This window comes from Meriones unguiculatus, chromosome 14 (genome assembly GCF_030254825.1).
Source record: "Meriones unguiculatus strain TT.TT164.6M chromosome 14, Bangor_MerUng_6.1, whole genome shotgun sequence".
NCBI classification, from domain to species: domain Eukaryota; kingdom Metazoa; phylum Chordata; class Mammalia; order Rodentia; family Muridae; genus Meriones; species Meriones unguiculatus.
Window position 1 is genome coordinate 75,239,234 of NC_083361.1, and position 18,871 is coordinate 75,258,104.

Below are 18,871 nucleotides of genomic sequence, written 5' to 3' on the forward strand. Positions count from 1 at the left end.
GTTATAGAGGTATGCTGCAAAAGTATCTTCTGGCTATGGCATGGCCACTGCACTCATAAACTCATGGAAACTGTGACTACCTGCACAAAACTGGGATTTCCAATATCTCATCACACATAGGAAGGGGGTGCATGAGTCCCTCCCCTCACTAGGTCCATAAGTAGTTACATACCGTGGGAGAAGTTGCTATTTTCCTCAGTGGTGTACCTACTGATAAATTGTTAGGTTTCAATAAATAACCCCTACTATGCTCATGTCAGCAGCCTTTTTTTTTTTAATTCTTTATTAATTACACTTTATTTACTTTGTATCTCCCCTGTGGTTTCCTCCCTCCTCCTGTCCCAATCCCTCCCTTCCTCCACCCTCTGCATGTATGCCCCTCCCCAAGTCCACTGATAGGGGAGGTCTTCTTTTCCTTCCTTCTGACCCTAGTCAATTGGGTCTCATCAGGAGTGGCTGCATTGTCTTCTTCTGTGGCTTAGTAATGCTGTCAGCAGTCTTTATTAAACTCACTGGGTACACACACACACACGCACACACACACGCACACACACACACGCACGCACACAGAGAGAGGGAAAGAGAGGTCAAAGATATCTACACCTCTACATTCACTGAAGCTCTTAATAAACAAGGTATTAAATTAAAGTAAGCATCTATTAGTAGGTGAATGCACGAAGAAAACACCACATACACATAGGACGGAATATTCCTCAGCTTTATAAATAATACAAGGAGATCGTGCCACTTGAAACAATATGTGTGAACTTGGAGGACACTGTGCTAAGTGAAATAAGTCAGGCGCAAAGCTATAAGTACTGTATATTTTCACTTATGCATGTAACCTAAAAGCTTCAATCTCATAGAAAGAGAGCATTGTTAAGTCATGATGTGTAAATGGAGAAATGTTAGTCAAACAGTAAAATATTGGTTATGCAAGATGAATAAATTATAGAGATCTGTATGGCATGATCATAATCAATAAAGTATTATATACTTGACATCTTCTGGGATAAGTTATCTTAACTATTTTCGACACATATACAAAAAAGTAACTATGTAAGATGATGGATCTCTTAATTAGTGTCATTTTTGTTATCATTTCATTGAGTATAAGTATATAAAAAATATTGCGTTGTACACCAATAATTTCACTCGTCATATAATGTGAGTTCAGAAGAGATAACAGCATTTTATAAACCCAATGGCAAGAAATTTCATATTTTTATCTCTTAATTCTCACAAAATTCTTAGAATAGTAAAGATATTTTATGTTTGCTTTTGTTCTTCTTGAGGAAAGGTACTATGGTGGGCCTTTATTCTAGAGGAAGTCAAATTTCTTCACTTCTATGGTGGAAGATGCTCTGGCTGGGACAGCATTATGGACTCATTGTGTTCTAAGTGTTATGGTTTCAGTATAATGAAGTACTGAACTGTGAAGTCAGGTGCCCTGGGCTCTGGCCTTGCCCTGTGTCCAACTAGCAGTACCAATATGGAGGGTTAACTGATACTCCCCTTTCTCTCTGAATCATTTCCCTGTAAAATTGAGTGATAAGTGAGTGTGTGGTCTCTGAGGTAACTGCAGCTCTGAAATCCTCCGAGCCCCCAACTTCGCCAACTCTGATGTGGTATGGATGCCGAGATTCAGACCTCATTATCTTGCCCCAACATGAAGCCATTGATAGAGTCACAGAACATATATCCAACAAAGCACTTTTTTGAAAAGCAATCTTCTGATAAGGAGGAAGAGGGCTGATGGCAGATGGAGAGTGATTAGCCACTGCAGGCAGGTAGGTGAGGCACTGGTTCTTAGTGAGTGGAAGAACTATAATATACAGCAATATCATCACACAGGGAAGGCCAGTTTCTCCACTAGCTCCCTGCATACTGTCTGCAGCCTCAAGTCAGCCTGGTGGCTCTTTGCTGTTTCTACAGAAGAAAGGAGGTAAAGAACAGACAGACTGATGTACCACATGAATCACACGTGGCTCTTACCCCATTCTATGAGTCATTTCTACAGGGTCTCAGCTTCTTTATCTGCTAACCGGGGCTCTGCAGCAGGAGATCTGGGAAAGTCCTTACAGGTCTCTGGCTCTCGGATGCTATCAGCTCCTGTCTTTTCTTGGCATATGCCTGAAAAACATTTTCTTAAAAGGCATTCCTTTGCCCTGGTTTTAGAATTTAAAGAATTGAAACCATGGGTTTGGAATCTCAAAAGCAAATTGGATAAACAGGGGAGCATCGAGACATTTACAATTCAGTCGTGTTTGCTTGTTCTGAAGCGGGGTCTCCCTGTTAGCTGGCCTCCTCAGTACAACAATTACTGGCATGTGCCACTGCATCCGGCTTCATTCAAATTCCTGAAACTGAAAACGCAAGGACTACTGAAGCAAGGAACAAAAATAAGGTATCTGGAAACCCATAGGGTGTTATAATTGAGCAAACCTCAGTGTCCATCTTGTTCCACTGTCCTTAGCAATACAAACTATGAAATTTCAATGAGTAGCTGTTGAGTAGTCACCTTTACGGTAATGACTGCACAAGGAAATAGCTATCAAGAGTTCCGCCAAGTTCTAGTATGCTATGGTATATTTATTTAGTGCAGAGAAAATCTAGAGGGGAAATAGAGCTAGGATAGTCATAACAGCTAAAGCACAGTCCATAGAACCAAATGGACCTGAGTCAGAATAGTGTTGCTACCATTTACTATGGCACCTCAGGCAAGTTTCTTGAGCGAGGAAGGGAGGAACAATTTTGAAGGATGGAAAACAGGGTTAAGGAGTAAATGGTCAAAGGGAAGGGTGAAACATGAGTATTCACAGAAGGTCTCTCAGAGACAATGACATCTGTTAGGAGAAGGACTACAGGAACATTCTAGTCAGAGAGGATAGCCAAGTACTAGCTTAGAATGTTTTAGGAATGAGGGGAAAACATGGTGGTATAACACAGTAAAAAAAGCAAGTATCACTGGAAAGGGAGCACTCTTTCCAGTCTTTGTATGCCTGGTAAATTTTATCCCAGTTGCAATGAGAAAAACCTGAGAATTTTTAAATAAAAAAGGAACAAAGCCTGTGACTTTGTTTTAAAAGCTCACTCTTATATAGAGACTGGATCACGGAGGAGAGGTTGAAAAAAAACAGAGCCCAGAAGGAGGACTGGACAGTTCAGAGTAGTAGAGATAGAGAGAAGTCATTCAAATTTAATATCTATTCTGGGAGTAGTGTGGATTAAACAAGGTAACATGTGCAAATCCATCAAGTTCCTGGGACAATTAAATGCTTGCTACAGATAGTAGGATGTGATGTAACAGGCTGATTACAAGCCAATACATATATCAAAGAAGAATCTGATACATACTTAGGTCAATGATCTAAGGTGTTAGTTAGCAAACTGGTACAATAGCACATCATTTGTATGATATGTGGGCAAGTCCCATTTGTTTGCTATAGCGTCCCTGTAAGTCAAGGAGAGGTTTCCAAGAACTAACATTCGGTGAATCTATTTATGAGATATGCTAGTCAGGGGCACTATGAGTGAGGTAGAATAAAGAGCTTATTATAAATACTCATATGAGGTGTTGTCTGATGTTATTCCTGAAGTCATCGAGGACCAGCCAGGCCTGCAATCAGGAAGACAAGCTGGAAGCTGGCTGTCGCATATGTGAAATCCAGGGCAAAATGGAACTCACAGGGATACACTGTCTAACCACCTCTGAGCCTGGTCAACAAGTGACTGGAAGGAGTAATTTATTAGCAGTTGGAGGAAGTTCAGATCCAGCTGTTGCTGCATGCTAACAGGCGTGGCAGCAGCTGAGTGACAGTGACTGTGTGTGTATTCATGGTGTCTCGGACTCACACCTGACCGTCTCAGAGCATCAAAGTACTGCTTCTCCTTTACCTCCAGTCTCGTGCTAATTCCTCTTAATAGTCACCATTAATCTGGAATGATTTAGGGAAGGAAATTCTTAGAAAAGTAGTCAAGCCTATGGGTAGGAGAGAAAACTTAGCTGCTAACGTATCTGCTGTACAATCATGAGGACCTAAGTTCAGATCCTAGTACCCACATGAATACCTGGAGTGGCAAGTCCGTAACCCCAGCACTGGCAAGGGGTAAGGGAGAGGACTGAAACAGGAAGAGTTCCAGGAGGTTCTGGCTAGCTAATCCTTCCTAAACACTAAATACCAGGCTCACTGAGAGATGCTGTCTTGAAGAAGGAGGAGGAGAAGGAAGAGGAAGGAAGAGAAAGAGAAGGAGGAAGAAAAAAGAAAGGAATGAAGGAAGAAGAAGAAAGAAGAAAAAAGATCAAGAGCAATAGAGGAAGAAGTCAGATGTCAACTTCTAGCCTTCACACACACACACACACACACACACACACACACACACACACGGGTGTGTTCACCAGCACACAAATACGTATACATGAATGTGAGTGCACACATAACATACGTGCATGCATGTGTATGTTCACATGTACATATATGCTAAAAACCTTCCAGATTATCTAAATAGACACAGAACAAAGAGATATAACTTCGCTATTCATCAGGTCGGTATTCAAACACACGGTCTTGTCATCACACTTAGCTTCCAGATTAAAATAACACGAAAATGACAAAGATGCTCCCACTTCATATGAGATAGCTGTCCCTCCTCTTTCCCTGACAGGGGATATGAAGTCCCTCTATCTTTATACAGCAATGGCTAGTTCACCTGTTGCCTTTACCTGTTACTTTTATTCCTGTTCATTTTCATTGACTCCACTGAGGAGAATGAATGCTGCTTCTGAGACCATTTCACTGCCCCTTCCTTCGTCCCCTGGTATCTTGGGAACTTACCCGTCCATCAAAACTAAGCTCATATTCTAATTTGTCTATAAACTGAGCAAGAAGTCATCTCCTGACTTATACAATCTTGGCTTGATGGTCTCATTCTGTATTGTGATACACATAATTTTCAATGATTTCGGCTGACAATGTTCAAATGGCCAATACAATGTGATAAGAAAATATTATAGTTTGAGTATTCATAAAGTAAACAAACTCATCTGCCTCTAAATTAAACCTCCATTTCAGCCTAGCAAATGTTTCATCTTCAAGTGTTTAAGAATAAGTGAAGTAAAATAGTAAATAGTAGAATTAAAATAAATGATTGTCAAATATCTGATTTTAGAAGAAAGCTAACATTGTGAATCACTCCTGACTTACGAGAAGGACAGAACTTAACTGATCGCATTTTGGTGGTTTCCTATTTCTATGCCATAATTATCAGGTCACTTTTATGGATCAGGTAATGTTTCCTATACTGTTCACAAGCACAGTGGAGAGTATGGCACTGCCTCTGACCTCAAAAGTTGGTGAAGGAGACAAAGGAAACAAACTATAACCCTTCTGATACAGAATTTTGTGTATGACCATGGAAATGAATGGAGTTGAGAGGCCAAGGAAAAGGAACTAACCATAAAGAAATGTGTTTCTCTTTTGATCGTGTGTGGCTGTGAACCATAACCTCCTCGAAGGCAGGGGCCATCTTATATATGGCTGCAAACCTTGTTTGGGTACCCAGCTCAGATGACGACAGCCTGTCACAATATATGAGCTAATGCTGTGAAAGTGAATACTGCAATGAGATGGGCCTGTGGGGCATACAGTACATCTGCATTAATTTCACCGCCCACGGACAGTATTGGCTGCCCAATATATACATATATATATTATGTCACATATTATATAATTATATAATATATGATATCATCACCCCTACTAAGTAAGAATTTCCAATGTTTCATCTCACACTTGCTAAAACTATGGCAGACTGAACAGGACTTGATTCTCTGACATCAAGAGCTCTGTGGTGACAATTCTCTGCAGGGTAGTCGTACAATGGACTAAGAAGGGACTTTGATTTTGCCATTTAATAGCAGTTATTTAGTCTCTTAGGACTTCCCATTGCTCAGCTTGGAGCGAGATTAATGTTCTCTTCCACCTGACCCAGCAGACATGTTTTTGTTTTATAACTAGTTTGAGTGTAGGTAGAGTGCCCAAGATACTTGTCAGTTGATGGGATGTGGCTTGGCGTCTCCCGGTGGTACTGAAGTTCCATAGTAAATTCCCAATAGGTACGGGTATTCATCCCAGTGAATTTCCCCTCCCAAACCAACCAGGGTAATAATGAATCACTCTCTTGCATTTTCTATCAAGACAGCTCTTTGTGATTTCTAAATGTTCTGTCTAGATTCAAAGAAGCTGGTTTCTTCATGAGTGGTTGGAATAAGACTTTTCTTAAAAGCTACTGAATATGGATTAGTTGGATTGTTTCTCGGGAAATAAAAAGCAGGCTCTGGGGTGACCACTTCAACATTTAATTGGGTTAGCAAAGAACTACAAATAAGAGGTTTTCCTCGGGAGAGAAAGCATGTTTACTGCACCCAGCCCCTTAGGTGGTAGATTTTAACCTAACTGCTGGCCTTCAAATGCCCTCCTTGACTCAGGCACCATTGCATGAATATATCAGTGCAGAAATGTCAGGTTGAAAACTTAACCTATCACAGGAGCTCACTGGATCCAAGCCTCTCATTTGATTACAAAATACTAAGCCCTCCAACTCCCCAGCCACCCACGGAAGTCATGTTTGTTGCAGCTCCAAAGGCTTTGTATCCTAAAGAGAAGGCTGGACCGGCACTTGGGACAAAGCCACTAGGGGCCGGTGACCTGTACTTTAGGGTAACTGAAGGTTCTTTTCATGTGGCTCCATCTTTTTCTCTCAGAGTCGCCATGCCTGTCACCAGGTGAGAGCCCACTGCCTGGATTCCTCCGAGAAGTCTTTTCTGTAACAAAGACAAGCACACTATATCTGATAGCAGGGGCAGCTATGGACCGACCGTGTGAACAGCTCCTGGACAGCGAGGCCAAGGGGCCATTCAGACTTAGCTTCAAGTCCTGCTCTTTGTTTTTCCTCCACGTTCAGGCTGAAATGTGATTCCCTGGCTTTCTTTTCTTTTCTTTCTTTCTTTCCCTTTTTTTTTTTTTTTGAAAATACCTGTGATGAGTTCCCTGGCTAGAAAGAAAAGCTGTTGACAGGAAAAGCTTCTGATGGGGAAGAGGCTTCTTCACGTGTTCTCAAAGGAGACAAGCTGCTCCAAACATGCTTAAGTAGAGATTCCGGGCCTACAGAAGAGGTCAGTACTTCCCCATCTTCCACCCCCTCTCCCTAGGAAAGGACATCCTTCATGGTAGAATAGGCTGAGAATTAAGCAATGTCCTCTTTGAGAGCAAGAACCTATTAGACTTTAGAATACAGGGAATGGGCAAGTGAGTCCTTCTCTCCTTGTACTTGGGCATATTATTTGACCTCTCTAAACATGCTTTCTCACACGGCTGTGAGCATTAAATACAATCTTGAGTAGAAGTCATGGAACACTGGTACGGAATAAGGTTGTTTCTTGTGAAATCTCTGTTACTGATTTGACAATAGTAACCCCTCAGCCAGCACTAACGATGGCCCGTCTATGTGCCAGGCACGTTGTGAGTAACAGATCCATCACCCTCCTTGACTTCAGGACATTCACTGCTTCACAAACCACGCACACACCCTGCTCTAGGCGCAGCGCCAGCTGTACACCAAGCCCACTTTGTTAAGTAGCTCATAGTCTTCCTGCAGGCCGTCTCTTCAAACGGCTCTCCAAAGCCAGCTACCTCTGCCTCCAATTTGCTCACAATTCTCTCTGTGGTCACCACGCCAAGCGTGGTTTGTTTTGCTTGTCTCCTACGTGATCCTAGAGAATGGGCATCATGTATTCATTTACTCTATTCATCTGGTTTGTTCCTCTCGGACAGTGGATAGGTCACTGCACTCTTCATCCGATCATTTATTCATCCTTGAAAGCCAGTGGTCTTTGGCGCAAGTATACAGAGAACTCAACCCTGTTCTGAACTCCTGGAGAGTGATCTTGCCTTACATCTTTAAAAAGTTGGTCCTATCATTCCTACCTATTACTCTGGCTCCAGCCTCAGTTTCCCAGTCTACTTAAGGGGCCAATGCATGTCCTTTACCAGGACATTAGGACAATGACCAGAGACAATGCAGCTTTTACTTGTCCAACAGTTCCAAACAAAGAGGCAAATGCCTCAAACAGTTGATTCCATTCTTACCCTCAACCAGGCTCGGCCAACATAAGAAAACCAAAACCACGGAACATGAGTGCATATATCCTTCCAGTCCATACCTGACCTCTGCTCTGTGCCAGAGGATCAGCCGAAATGGGAAGACACAAAGCATCAGGAAGAACATGGCCAAGTGCTTAGGCAAAACGGTTTGAAGGAATCTGTATACTGATTTCTCTTATCCTCAAACCTGGGCTGCCCTAGGTGTGTTCAGCCCAGCAGGAGACTGGCTGCATGTCACCATCTGTCTCAGATATAAACAAAAAGGTGATGACCGAGTTATTCAGCATCGGGCACTGTGCCCGAAGATCTACATGCAGGCATTACCTCGCGTACTGAGGATCACGGTGTGACAGGAGAACGTGGACTCCACTCAGAAAGTTGCCCTGCTGCACGGCCCGCCTGGGGCTCTTATTGGTTTGACCAATCAAGTAAACAAGTAAACAGTTTAGGAAATCACCTGCTGAGAGTTCCACTAGCCGAAAAGAAAGCTGAGAAATCCCTTTCTTTGTAGGTGAAAAGGAAAGAAGCTGGATTCGAACCCCGGGGGGGGGGGGGGGGGGAGGAAGACCTTCGGATCCCCAGAGCAAAAATGGACACGAAAGGGAGTGCAGGACGCAGGGTACCGGTGTCCCACGGTCTGGAAAGGAGAGTCTCTGCAGCTTGTGCGCCCTCCTCGCCTCGGGTGCACAGGTCAAGCCTCTTCCCCTCCCGCGCTCTCACCCTCCCAACCTTATTTAGAAACCGTGTCCCCGAGACAGGAAGGGCGGCGGGCCGAGCAGCACGGAGCGTCCCGGCCTCATTTCCTTTCGAATCCCCCTGTGGCATTCCATTTCGTACGGCGAGGAAACCGGAGCGCGAGCCCGTCCGCCACTCGGCGGCTCCGGGGCGCCTCCCCCACCCACCGGGGCTGCAGAAGGGCTGCTCCCGCGCGCAGGTCGCGCCGAGCACGGGGCGGGGCCGGGGGCCGGGCGCCGGCCCCACCGGCTCGGGGGAAACCTTCTGCAAACTTCGCGCTGTACCAGGCACCAGCTCTAAGCCTTTCGGGCTTTATCGCTAATCCTCCCAAGTCACTTTACGGATGAGGAACCTGACGCCGAGAGAGGCCGGCCGAGCGGCTCAAGGTCACACAGCCGGGATTTAAAGCCACAATCTGTGTAAACCCCAAATACCGTGTTCTTTGTGTTCGCTGTTTTTGCTGGACACTGAGGTGGCCACGGAGCGGGGGGGGGGGGGGGGGAGACGGGGTGACAGCTCGAAGCACTTCTCACCTGGGAGAAGCGGCCAGGTCGGCTGGGCGGGAGTCACGGGGCTCCCCCGACTCCCGGCCACAGCGTGCAGTGGATCCGGGTGGGAGGACGCCGCGCGCCGGGAAGCCGAGCGGGGCGGGGCAGCTCCGGAGCGAGCCGGGCAGGGAGGATCTGGCCGCAGGCGGGGGCCTGACCCTTGCAGCGGGAGAGAGGCCCCGCCCCTTCCCGCCTCCTCTGCCCCAGCCTGCCTCCCATTGGACGGCCGCGCTGTCCGTCCCGCCCCGCCCCCGCCCCGCGAACCTCCAGCGCCGCGGAGCGCCGGGGCGGCGAGAAGAGCGCGGAGTAGACTGCGGGCGGGCGGGCTCCGCCAGACTCGGCCGGCGCTGGGTCCTGGGACCGCCGCTTGCAGCCATGACCCGAGCAGCGCGTCCCTCGGCCCCGGCTCCGGACGTCTGATATCCGCACAGTCTCGGACAGCTGCTAGGGAGGCGGCCGCTGCCCCTGCGTCGCCCTGGGCGCCTTACCGCACTCCCTGTCCGGAGCTGGGACCAGCGCGGCCACCGGCGCCCCCCGTGCAAACTGGGGGTGTCTGCTGGAGCAGCCCCCGCCGCTGCTGCCCGCGGCTCTGGCCATGGCCTGGCGGGGCACAGGGCCGAGCGTCCCGGGGGCGCCCGGAGGCGTCAGGCTCAGGCTTGGGCTTATGCTGCAGTTGCTCCTGTTTCTGCGGCCGGCGCTGGGCTTTGGGGACGAGGAGGAGCGGCGCTGCGACCCCATCCGCATCGCCATGTGCCAGAACCTCGGCTACAACGTGACCAAGATGCCCAACCTGGTGGGACACGAACTGCAGACGGACGCCGAGCTGCAGCTGACAACTTTCACGCCGCTCATCCAGTACGGCTGCTCCAGCCAGCTGCAGGTGGGCGCTCCTACCCCTGTCCCTGGAGGGACCGGCTAGGCAGGGACTCCCAAACTCCTTTCTTGGAATCCCTGACAGGTCGAACCTCCTGCCCCCTTCCCAAGTTGAGGGTACAACTCCTGGAAAAGTGATTCCCACCCCGCACCCCACCCCCCACCCCCACCCCCCGCTTTAATGTCCCTCTTGGAGACTGGAAGCCAAAACGTTGTGTAAGTCATCTGGCCCGCGAAAGAACCCATTCTTACACCCCGCCCTTCCGTTTTTCTCCCCTGCCCATGTCTGGCCAAGCCCCTAACAGCAGTGGAGCTGAGGGTTATCTTTGCCAAGGATTTCGGCAGCCTCTGCTTGGTAGGCGAGTCCTGGCAGGGCAGCCAGTTGCACCTAAAACTTGGAAGGAGTGATAAGGACACAGAACTTCGCCCTTCCAGATTGCTCATCGACCTCCTTTCTCCCTTTGGTGTAGGTTACCAAATAAAACATTGCTGCCTGTTTTCTGCAGAATGTCCCGGCCTTTCGTCCTGCACTTTTTAGAGGTCATACAGGAAAGAGTGGTTGTGTTGGCTTGAGTTCTTTCTTGTCCTTAGGGTTGGAAGCAGGTTTAGTGTTTGGAGGGACTGAAAAAGCTCCAGGAAGGTAGCTTGCATATTTGAAGAACTTTTTTCCCTCCTCCTCTTCTTCTTCTTTTTCTTGGCAGTCAAAATGTTAAAACTTACATAATGTGTAATGATAAAGAAATTCTCCCTACAATAATAAGTGAAAAATAATTTGCATATACAGCATAATTTATAATACAATTATAATTTCTCATATACAGCCAGCTCAATGGGGAAGTGGATTGGGATGAAATTTTTAAAAGTTCACACTGGTCATGTTTTGGTTGGTGAATGGCTTTGATAAAGTTAGAAAAGAGAGCAGTTGGTTAAAAAAAATGAATAAGAAAAGTAGAGGTTAGAGTTGTGTAGGCTGAAACCTCAAGAAATCTATAGTTGTGGCTGTAGAAAGATAAGAAACAGACATACAGTTTACTTACCAGCTCTCACTTTTTACATAGGTTGTTGTAAAAGCTGGATTGTGGGTTTGGGAAGATGGTTGGGATGAAACCTGTTGCTGGTGAAATGTCCCTGTGGAAGTTTCAGGTCTTCAAAAACTAGATTATAAAAGCTTAAGAAATGAGCCTCTCAACTCTCAGTTTGGAAACAGCACATAGCTGACATCAGTGGCAAATTTGCTGGAGAAACAGCTTTTGCAGGGATATATATTTTTAATTACATGTATCCTGGGGAGGCAGCCAAGCTGTTTTGAAAGACAAGACTGGATCCCTTTACATGCTGGAAAATAGTTACTTGTAACCCTAGACTTCATAGACAACATCTGTAAGGAGCCAAGGAGACTGTTTATCAATGCTGGAGGAATTGAGGACAGCAACTGGACTCTCCCCTGCTGGTATTGCAATCTCAGGGACTTAACATTTCCATCTTCCTATTGTGCTTCATTAGTATTCGTTGAGGAAATGCTAGCCAAACAAATCCCTGGGGACCAAAGACCCCCAACCTCCTCCTTCAGTCTGACAGCCTCAACTGAGTACATATTCTGTTCAAATGTGGGCTTGACTTTTTAAAATTAAAATGTAAATTAGGAAAAAAATAGAATGGTAACAGGATCTATATTTGCTTACATTTATGTTTAAGGTGACAGAGAAGTGATAAAAGTCATGTACTGACTAAGTCACTCCAGACAAGTCACTTGATTAGACTCTTTAGATCTTTCAGATGGTAGCTAGAAGGAGAAGGATATTGGAAGTCACTTTTTAAAAGTTTATTTTCATGAGAGTTATGTGAAAAAGATTATGTAATTCTTCAGACACTTCTTAGTTATTTGCCCACTTATGACCCTTTGAAAAGGATTAGTAGAGCCCAACTAAGGAAACTGTATAAAAAGTGATGGATTATTAGGCGCCACTGTTTGAGATCAGTGTAAACAGACATTCCCAGTAGGCTGTCTTAAAAGTAGATACGTACATTGCCTGGAAGCATTCCCTCAGCTTTGTGTATTTGGTCAAACCCCCACTCATTGTTTTCATGTTCATGTCATTACTTTTCCAGTTCTTCCTTTGTTCGGTTTATGTGCCAATGTGCACGGAGAAGATCAACATCCCCATTGGCCCGTGCGGTGGCATGTGTCTTTCAGTCAAGAGGCGATGTGAACCAGTCCTGAAAGAATTTGGGTTTGCCTGGCCAGACAGCCTGAACTGCAGCAAGTTCCCACCCCAGAATGACCACAACCACATGTGCATGGAAGGACCAGGTGATGAAGAGGTACCATTGCCTCACAAGACCCCCGTCCAGCCTGGGGAAGAGTGCCATTCAGTGGGAACCAATTCTGAGCAGTACATCTGGGTGAAGAGGAGCCTGAACTGTGTTCTGAAGTGCGGCTATGATGCCGGCCTGTACAGCCGCTCAGCTAAGGAGTTCACGGATATTTGGATGACAGTGTGGGCCAGCCTTTGTTTCATCTCCACCACCTTCACTGTGCTTACCTTCCTCATCGATTCATCCAGGTTCTCTTACCCTGAGCGCCCCATCATATTTCTCAGTATGTGCTATAATATTTATAGCATTGCTTATATTGTTCGGCTGACTGTAGGCCGGGAGAGGATATCCTGTGATTTTGAAGAGGCGGCAGAACCCGTTCTCATCCAAGAAGGACTTAAGAACACAGGATGTGCAATAATTTTCTTGCTGATGTACTTTTTTGGAATGGCCAGCTCCATTTGGTGGGTTATTCTAACACTCACTTGGTTTTTGGCAGCAGGGCTCAAGTGGGGTCATGAAGCCATTGAAATGCACAGTTCTTACTTCCACATCGCAGCCTGGGCTATTCCTGCAGTGAAAACCATTGTCATCTTGATTATGAGACTAGTGGATGCCGATGAACTGACTGGCCTGTGCTATGTTGGGAACCAAAACCTAGATGCCCTCACTGGCTTTGTGGTGGCCCCCCTCTTTACGTACTTGGTGATTGGAACTCTCTTCATTGCAGCAGGTTTGGTGGCCTTATTCAAAATTCGGTCAAATCTTCAAAAGGATGGGACAAAGACAGACAAGTTAGAAAGGCTAATGGTCAAGATCGGCGTCTTCTCAGTCCTGTACACAGTTCCGGCAACCTGTGTGATTGCCTGCTACTTCTATGAGATCTCAAACTGGGCACTTTTTCGGTATTCGGCAGATGACTCTAATATGGCCGTTGAAATGTTGAAAATTTTTATGTCTTTGCTTGTGGGCATCACTTCAGGCATGTGGATTTGGTCTGCCAAGACTCTTCACACGTGGCAGAAATGTTCTAACCGACTGGTGAATTCTGGGAAGGTAAAGCGAGAGCAGAGGGGGAATGGTTGGGTGAAGCCAGGGAAAGGCAATGAAACTGTGGTATGAGGCAGCTTTTACACTTTCCTTGTTTTGAAGGAAACAATGCAGTGAATCTCAGTTTGAGCAGACTAGAAAACGCTTCAGCACCCCCCACCGTCAGCCCACTACCCCTCACGCCACTCAGCCTCATAAAAACCAATGATTTTGCTGCAGACTTTGGAACGATCCAAAATTGAAAAGCCAGTTAGGGGCTTTCAAAGCTGTGAGAAATCAAAAGGCTGATCACTTTAGCAGGTCACAGCTTGGAGTGTGGAGGTCCTGCTTAGATTCCCGACATCCAGGGTGATGCTGTTTGTCCCCACTGGGTGGGATGTCAGCTGTGAGTTGATAACTTGCAGGGAAAAAGATTAATTTTTAAAACTCTTTTAAATTTTAAATAGTAACTAGGTCTTTCAGATAGCAAAGTGATCTATAAACACTGGAAATGCTGGGCTGGGAGACGTGTTGCAGAGTTTTATAGTTTGGCTGGTCTAACATAAACATCTTCTGGCCTGCACTGTCTGCTGTTTAGAACTCTGGAGCACACTCCCAAGAGGTGGTGTCAAAATCCTTCAGTGCCTTTGTTGTAAAACAGAATTGTTTGAACAAACAAAAGTACTGTACTAACACACGTAAGGTATCTAAATAGATTTCTCTTTCTCCTTAAATTTCAGCATCCTTGTTCTAGGTGCCCCTGTTTTCTTCACTTTATACTAATGACTCAAAAAAAAAAAGAATTATTTTTATAGGTTTTTTTTTTTTTTTTTTTTTTTTTTTTTTTGCACTGCAGCATGCCTAATGAGGGGAAAGGGAAAGGTAATTCAGTTTCTGACAATCACTTAATTCAGAAGAAAATGAGATTTACTAAGTTGACTTACCTTACCGACCCCAGAGACCTGTTGCATTAAGCAACGTTAAGCAATTGGGACTTAAAATATTTTAGTTTGTGTGATTGCATCTAGGCAGACGCCAGTCTGGACGAACTGAAATGTTAAATTTCTTGGCAACTTTGCATTCACACAGATTAACTGTGTAATTTGTGTGTGTCAATTACAATTAAAAGCACATTCTTGGACCATGACATAGTATACTCAATTGACTTTAAAACTGTGGTCAACTTGCATTCTTAGTGTGATAGTGCCTTTCCCCCTGTAGCATAAGAATGTTATCAGAGTTTGGTCTACTTACCACAATGGGGACTTATTCAACTTTGCAAAGGCAACTAAGGACAGCAGATCCAAATACTTGGTACATAATTGTTCCTTAGTAATTGGCAAAGGCTCCTTATAAGATTTCATTGGAGGCAGTGTGGCCTGGAGTATTTATGTGGTGACTAATGAATCTCCAGAATCCCAGCCAGAAGCTAGGTTGGTTAGCAGGGGCTACGGTGTAGACTGAATGAAATGAGCTGCAAAGTCTAACAGCACAAAGTCTTAATTGCCTTTGCCGGGGTATCCAAGGCCTTTAAAATTTATGCTTTAAGTCCCTCACAAGGGGGTACCCGCTAGCAACCTATCAAAAAGCTGAAGTTCTTTTAAAACTGTGACTGGCCTTCTCTGTAACCTGCCTTAGGCCTTTTAATCGCCAGATCTCTGGGACAAACTGTTGTACACGTCCCCGGTTGGTCTCCTCGTGTTTCATACCTGTCTGCCTCAGCAACTGCGGTTATTTATTGATTCATGCTTTATCCCTTTAGTGGAAAAAAAAAGCTCTTCATGTTTTGCCCAATCATACTTTGTGGAGAAACATTTCATGGACTCCAAAGGTGATCAAATTCTGGGAATACAAATTTTTAATTTTTTTTTTTGTTGTTTTGTTTTGGTTTTTGGTTTTGAGGTTGTTTTTTTTTTTTTTTTTTGTATGTTTGGTTGGTTGTTTGTTTTGATTTTGGTTTGAGCTTTATGTCTCTCACTTTACATTTTCTCTCTGCGCCCTTTGTTTTCTCAAGTTCTGTAGCTGTCTGAGATCAAGATACAAGATGCATATGAGGCCCAATGTATGCTTAGAAAGGAGAATCTTTCGGCTTATGAGATAGAGACCTTTGTGAACTTGCTTGGCCCCTGGTGATTTACACAGCCTGAGTACCTAGACTGGACTAGGGCGTAAGGCTCCAGGAGCATGAGAACTGATCCCTGGAAGGGCCAGATTAACTCCTGAATGAGCTGCCTATGAAATGTGAAAAAGACCCGCCCTGTGCTACTTGCAGACAGTTCCCATAGCTGTCCAGGGCCCTGGAGTATGCACCCAAGGGCAGATTCTGCCCTTACTCACGCTCTGCTCTGGTGTCTTGGGAGTTGTGCAGTGATTCTGGCCCAGGAAAGGGATGAAGGACCAGGCAGTAACTGACTGGCTTTGCTGTGCTGGCTTTGTAATGCAATTTTCTTTGCAATGCTGCAGTGATTATAGGACCAAGATAGCACCCTCCAAAGGGCTGGGCAAGAAGTAGGTGCTGAGCATGTGTCAACAATAACCATAGCAACAGCAAGCCCTTGGGTGAACCTGGTCACCTGCCTTCTGAATTCTAGAGCTAGCAGACTGACAATTTCTCTGTCCCATCTTTCAGGAGAAGTTTTGTTTGAGCAAAGGGGGCTGGCAGCTCAGACCGGTTTAATAATCTTAGCAACACTGTGAGGTTGTAAGGCCTTCCCTTTCAAATTCCAGGTGATGGAGAATGATCCCAGTCTCCAGGAAGATAATTCAGTAGCTCAGAAGTCCTTTACCAATGCCCTTCAAGTGACTGCATCATTTCTTCACACCATTCCCACAAGTTTCTTTCTAGGTCTCTCTACCTTTCCCAGAATTTCTTCTAAATTAATGACAAAATGCATCAGCTTTGCTTCATGACCATATCTTCATTAAAACTCCCTAGGAAAACAGAGTAGGACCCAAGGACTAGGCTCTAGCATCTACTGTGGCTTTGGACACAGAGGGTCAAGGCTTGGAGTATATACCATGGGACTTATGCAGGCATATTTGAGGACAGCTGCACACTGAGGAGAAAGTCAGACTTGTTTTCTTTTCTCTGAGATCCGGAATAAGTACGTGAGGTTGTGATTTTTTTAAGAAAAGTCCTCAAGCTTCCAGATATTCCATTAAGCACGATGAAGGGCACCTCTGTCCATCCTCTTCTTTGATAAACTCCTCTGTCCTGCCTCATAAAAGCCAAAACATGGAGTAGAAGAACACTGTGTAGGGTAGACGTAGCCAGAACCACCCAGCTGAGCTACTCGGCTGATTATATCTTTCTTCCTTTATGGTGACCCATTTCCTGGTTGCTGAGATGGCTTCTGAGCTGGCGCAGTGCCCAGAGGCCTGAAACAAGGGAAAGGTGACACTATTTCCTGAGATGTTCCCTTTCTTCTTTCAGTCATGCCCTCACCAGTACTCCCTCACCAGAACCAGAGCTATCTCCTGATCAGGTTCTGAGCTGTAGTTCTGTCTAACACTTCCAGCTGTAACTCAGTCCTTTGCTCAAACAATTCAGTGTCTTTGGTATTGAGTGTAAATTTGGATCATGGGACACCAAGATGAAGCTGACATCCTCAGTCCTCAAAGAGCAGACACAATTGATAGAGGTTTCACCAGTGTGACATGTCTGCTAAGGAGCTCATAGTGGCAGTCAGGAAAGGAAACCATGAGGACACAGACTTTGGCAGGAACTACTTAATGTGTAAATTCCATCCTGTGACAGAGGGCATTGGAGAGAGTTGCTATTCCTGTCAGTCATGATGAACCCCGGACTTGGACAGTGCTCTTTGTTCTTTTATTGTATTTGACTTCAGAGTCCCTGTCTGAGTTTGCAGTATGCCTGGCAAAGGACCCAGGTTATCATTTTCCCTTCATGCCTAGTCTTGGAACTCCTGAGAGAGCATTTTGCTCCCACAGAGGATCAGATACTGAAGCCTAAGTAATAGATTTTGTTCCACTGGCGCCCAGATGGAGCTCTCTGTTGCTGCCTTTTGCCATGCAATACATGCAGTAATGGCACACTTGACATACCCAGCATGCATCTTCCTCTAACAAGCACATTTGCCCTGGCCGTGACTTGATTTTTTCCTCATTTGTCTTATTTTCTGTCTTTGCAGCAGTCACTTCCTAGTATTCACCCAGGTAGTCGGTAGAGAGTCTGTTTGGAATCTAATATGAGCTACATCTTCAGAGCATTTCATTTGTGTCTTCCTGATCTCCCAGAACGTTCAGCTAATGACCAGTATCATCCCAGAAAGCTTCCGAAAGGGGGTGAAGGCAGCTCTGTCCTACAAAGGCTGTGTCTGTCTTTTCTCCCAGGTTATGCACATTTCAAAATCCTGGAAGTTTAACAGGCTGAGGCCCTGACTTGACGGCGGCCAGGGGAAGGGGTTAAGTTGCTTTCTAGAGCTTTCATGGTGGACTTCCAGGTGGTTCTGAGTTTCTCTGCCTCACAGAGATGATGTGAGGCTTTAGAAGGCCTAAGAATGAAGGCCCCTTGAGCTTCTCATATGAAGGATGAACTAAGTCACAACCCCAGTCTGCAGAAAGATAAAATACAGTTAGGGTTATTCTGTACAGCAGTTCAGGTAATTGTTTCCTACCTTTTTCTTGGATCCTCATGCCTCTTCACAGCTCTAGGAACCTGGAGCAACTGGGGCCCATTCAGATGCTTGATATAGAGGTACCAGGCAAACTCTTGCTATACAAGCCCTGAATAAATTACTGAATTTCAAAGGAAATAGACCCCCTTTTTAAGGATGTACAAAAGTGTGTCTGCATTGATGTCTGTACTGTAAATTTCTAATTTATCACTGTATTAAAAAAACTTGCTATTTAATTTTTGTATTAAAGGAAAATAAAGTTTTGTTTATTAACTGGTGTGTGATTTGGTGTTTTTCTGAAGGTATATGATAGTCCCTGGAAAGCATACGTTCCCATCGCTGAGAAAGGGAGGGATCTGTTTGCTTGGCAGATTGAGACGTTCTCTTGACTTATGCTATTTTTTCCCTGAGGGATTTCTCCTGGGTCATCAGTCCCCCTCCCCCAATCTAATGTCAATGTAAGCAAGTGGATCACGTGATGCTTTGAACGTAGCTATAGTTCTCAAGCTGTTACCCCAATCTCTCCATTTGAAGTTTAGAAATAGATTTCTCATTGCTGCTGGAGCTCTAA

At 45.2% G+C, this 18,871-nt stretch overlaps 2 protein-coding genes across 3 annotated transcripts in view; one reads left to right on the forward strand and one right to left on the reverse strand.

The window, feature by feature from the left end:
* Positions 1-9,569, reverse strand: part of Tmem135 (transmembrane protein 135) — a 268,940-nt gene extending 259,371 nt beyond the window's left edge. The window contains exon 1 of one of the 2 annotated variants that reach the window (XM_060367497.1): positions 9,431-9,569. The gene's annotated coding sequence lies outside the window, so the exon portion shown is untranslated. The remainder of the gene's footprint in view (positions 1-9,430) is intronic. The other variant, XM_060367496.1, reaches the window with a different exon arrangement.
* Positions 9,570-9,722: 153 nt separating this feature from the next.
* Fzd4 (frizzled class receptor 4) lies at positions 9,723-18,573 on the forward strand. Its single transcript, XM_021633122.2, has 2 exons — positions 9,723-10,325; positions 12,428-18,573. Exons 1-2 carry the CDS (start codon positions 10,041-10,043, stop codon positions 13,754-13,756), a joined length of 1,614 nt encoding a protein of 537 aa, XP_021488797.1. The 5' UTR covers positions 9,723-10,040; the 3' UTR covers positions 13,757-18,573.
* The last annotated feature ends 298 nt before the right edge of the window (positions 18,574-18,871 follow it).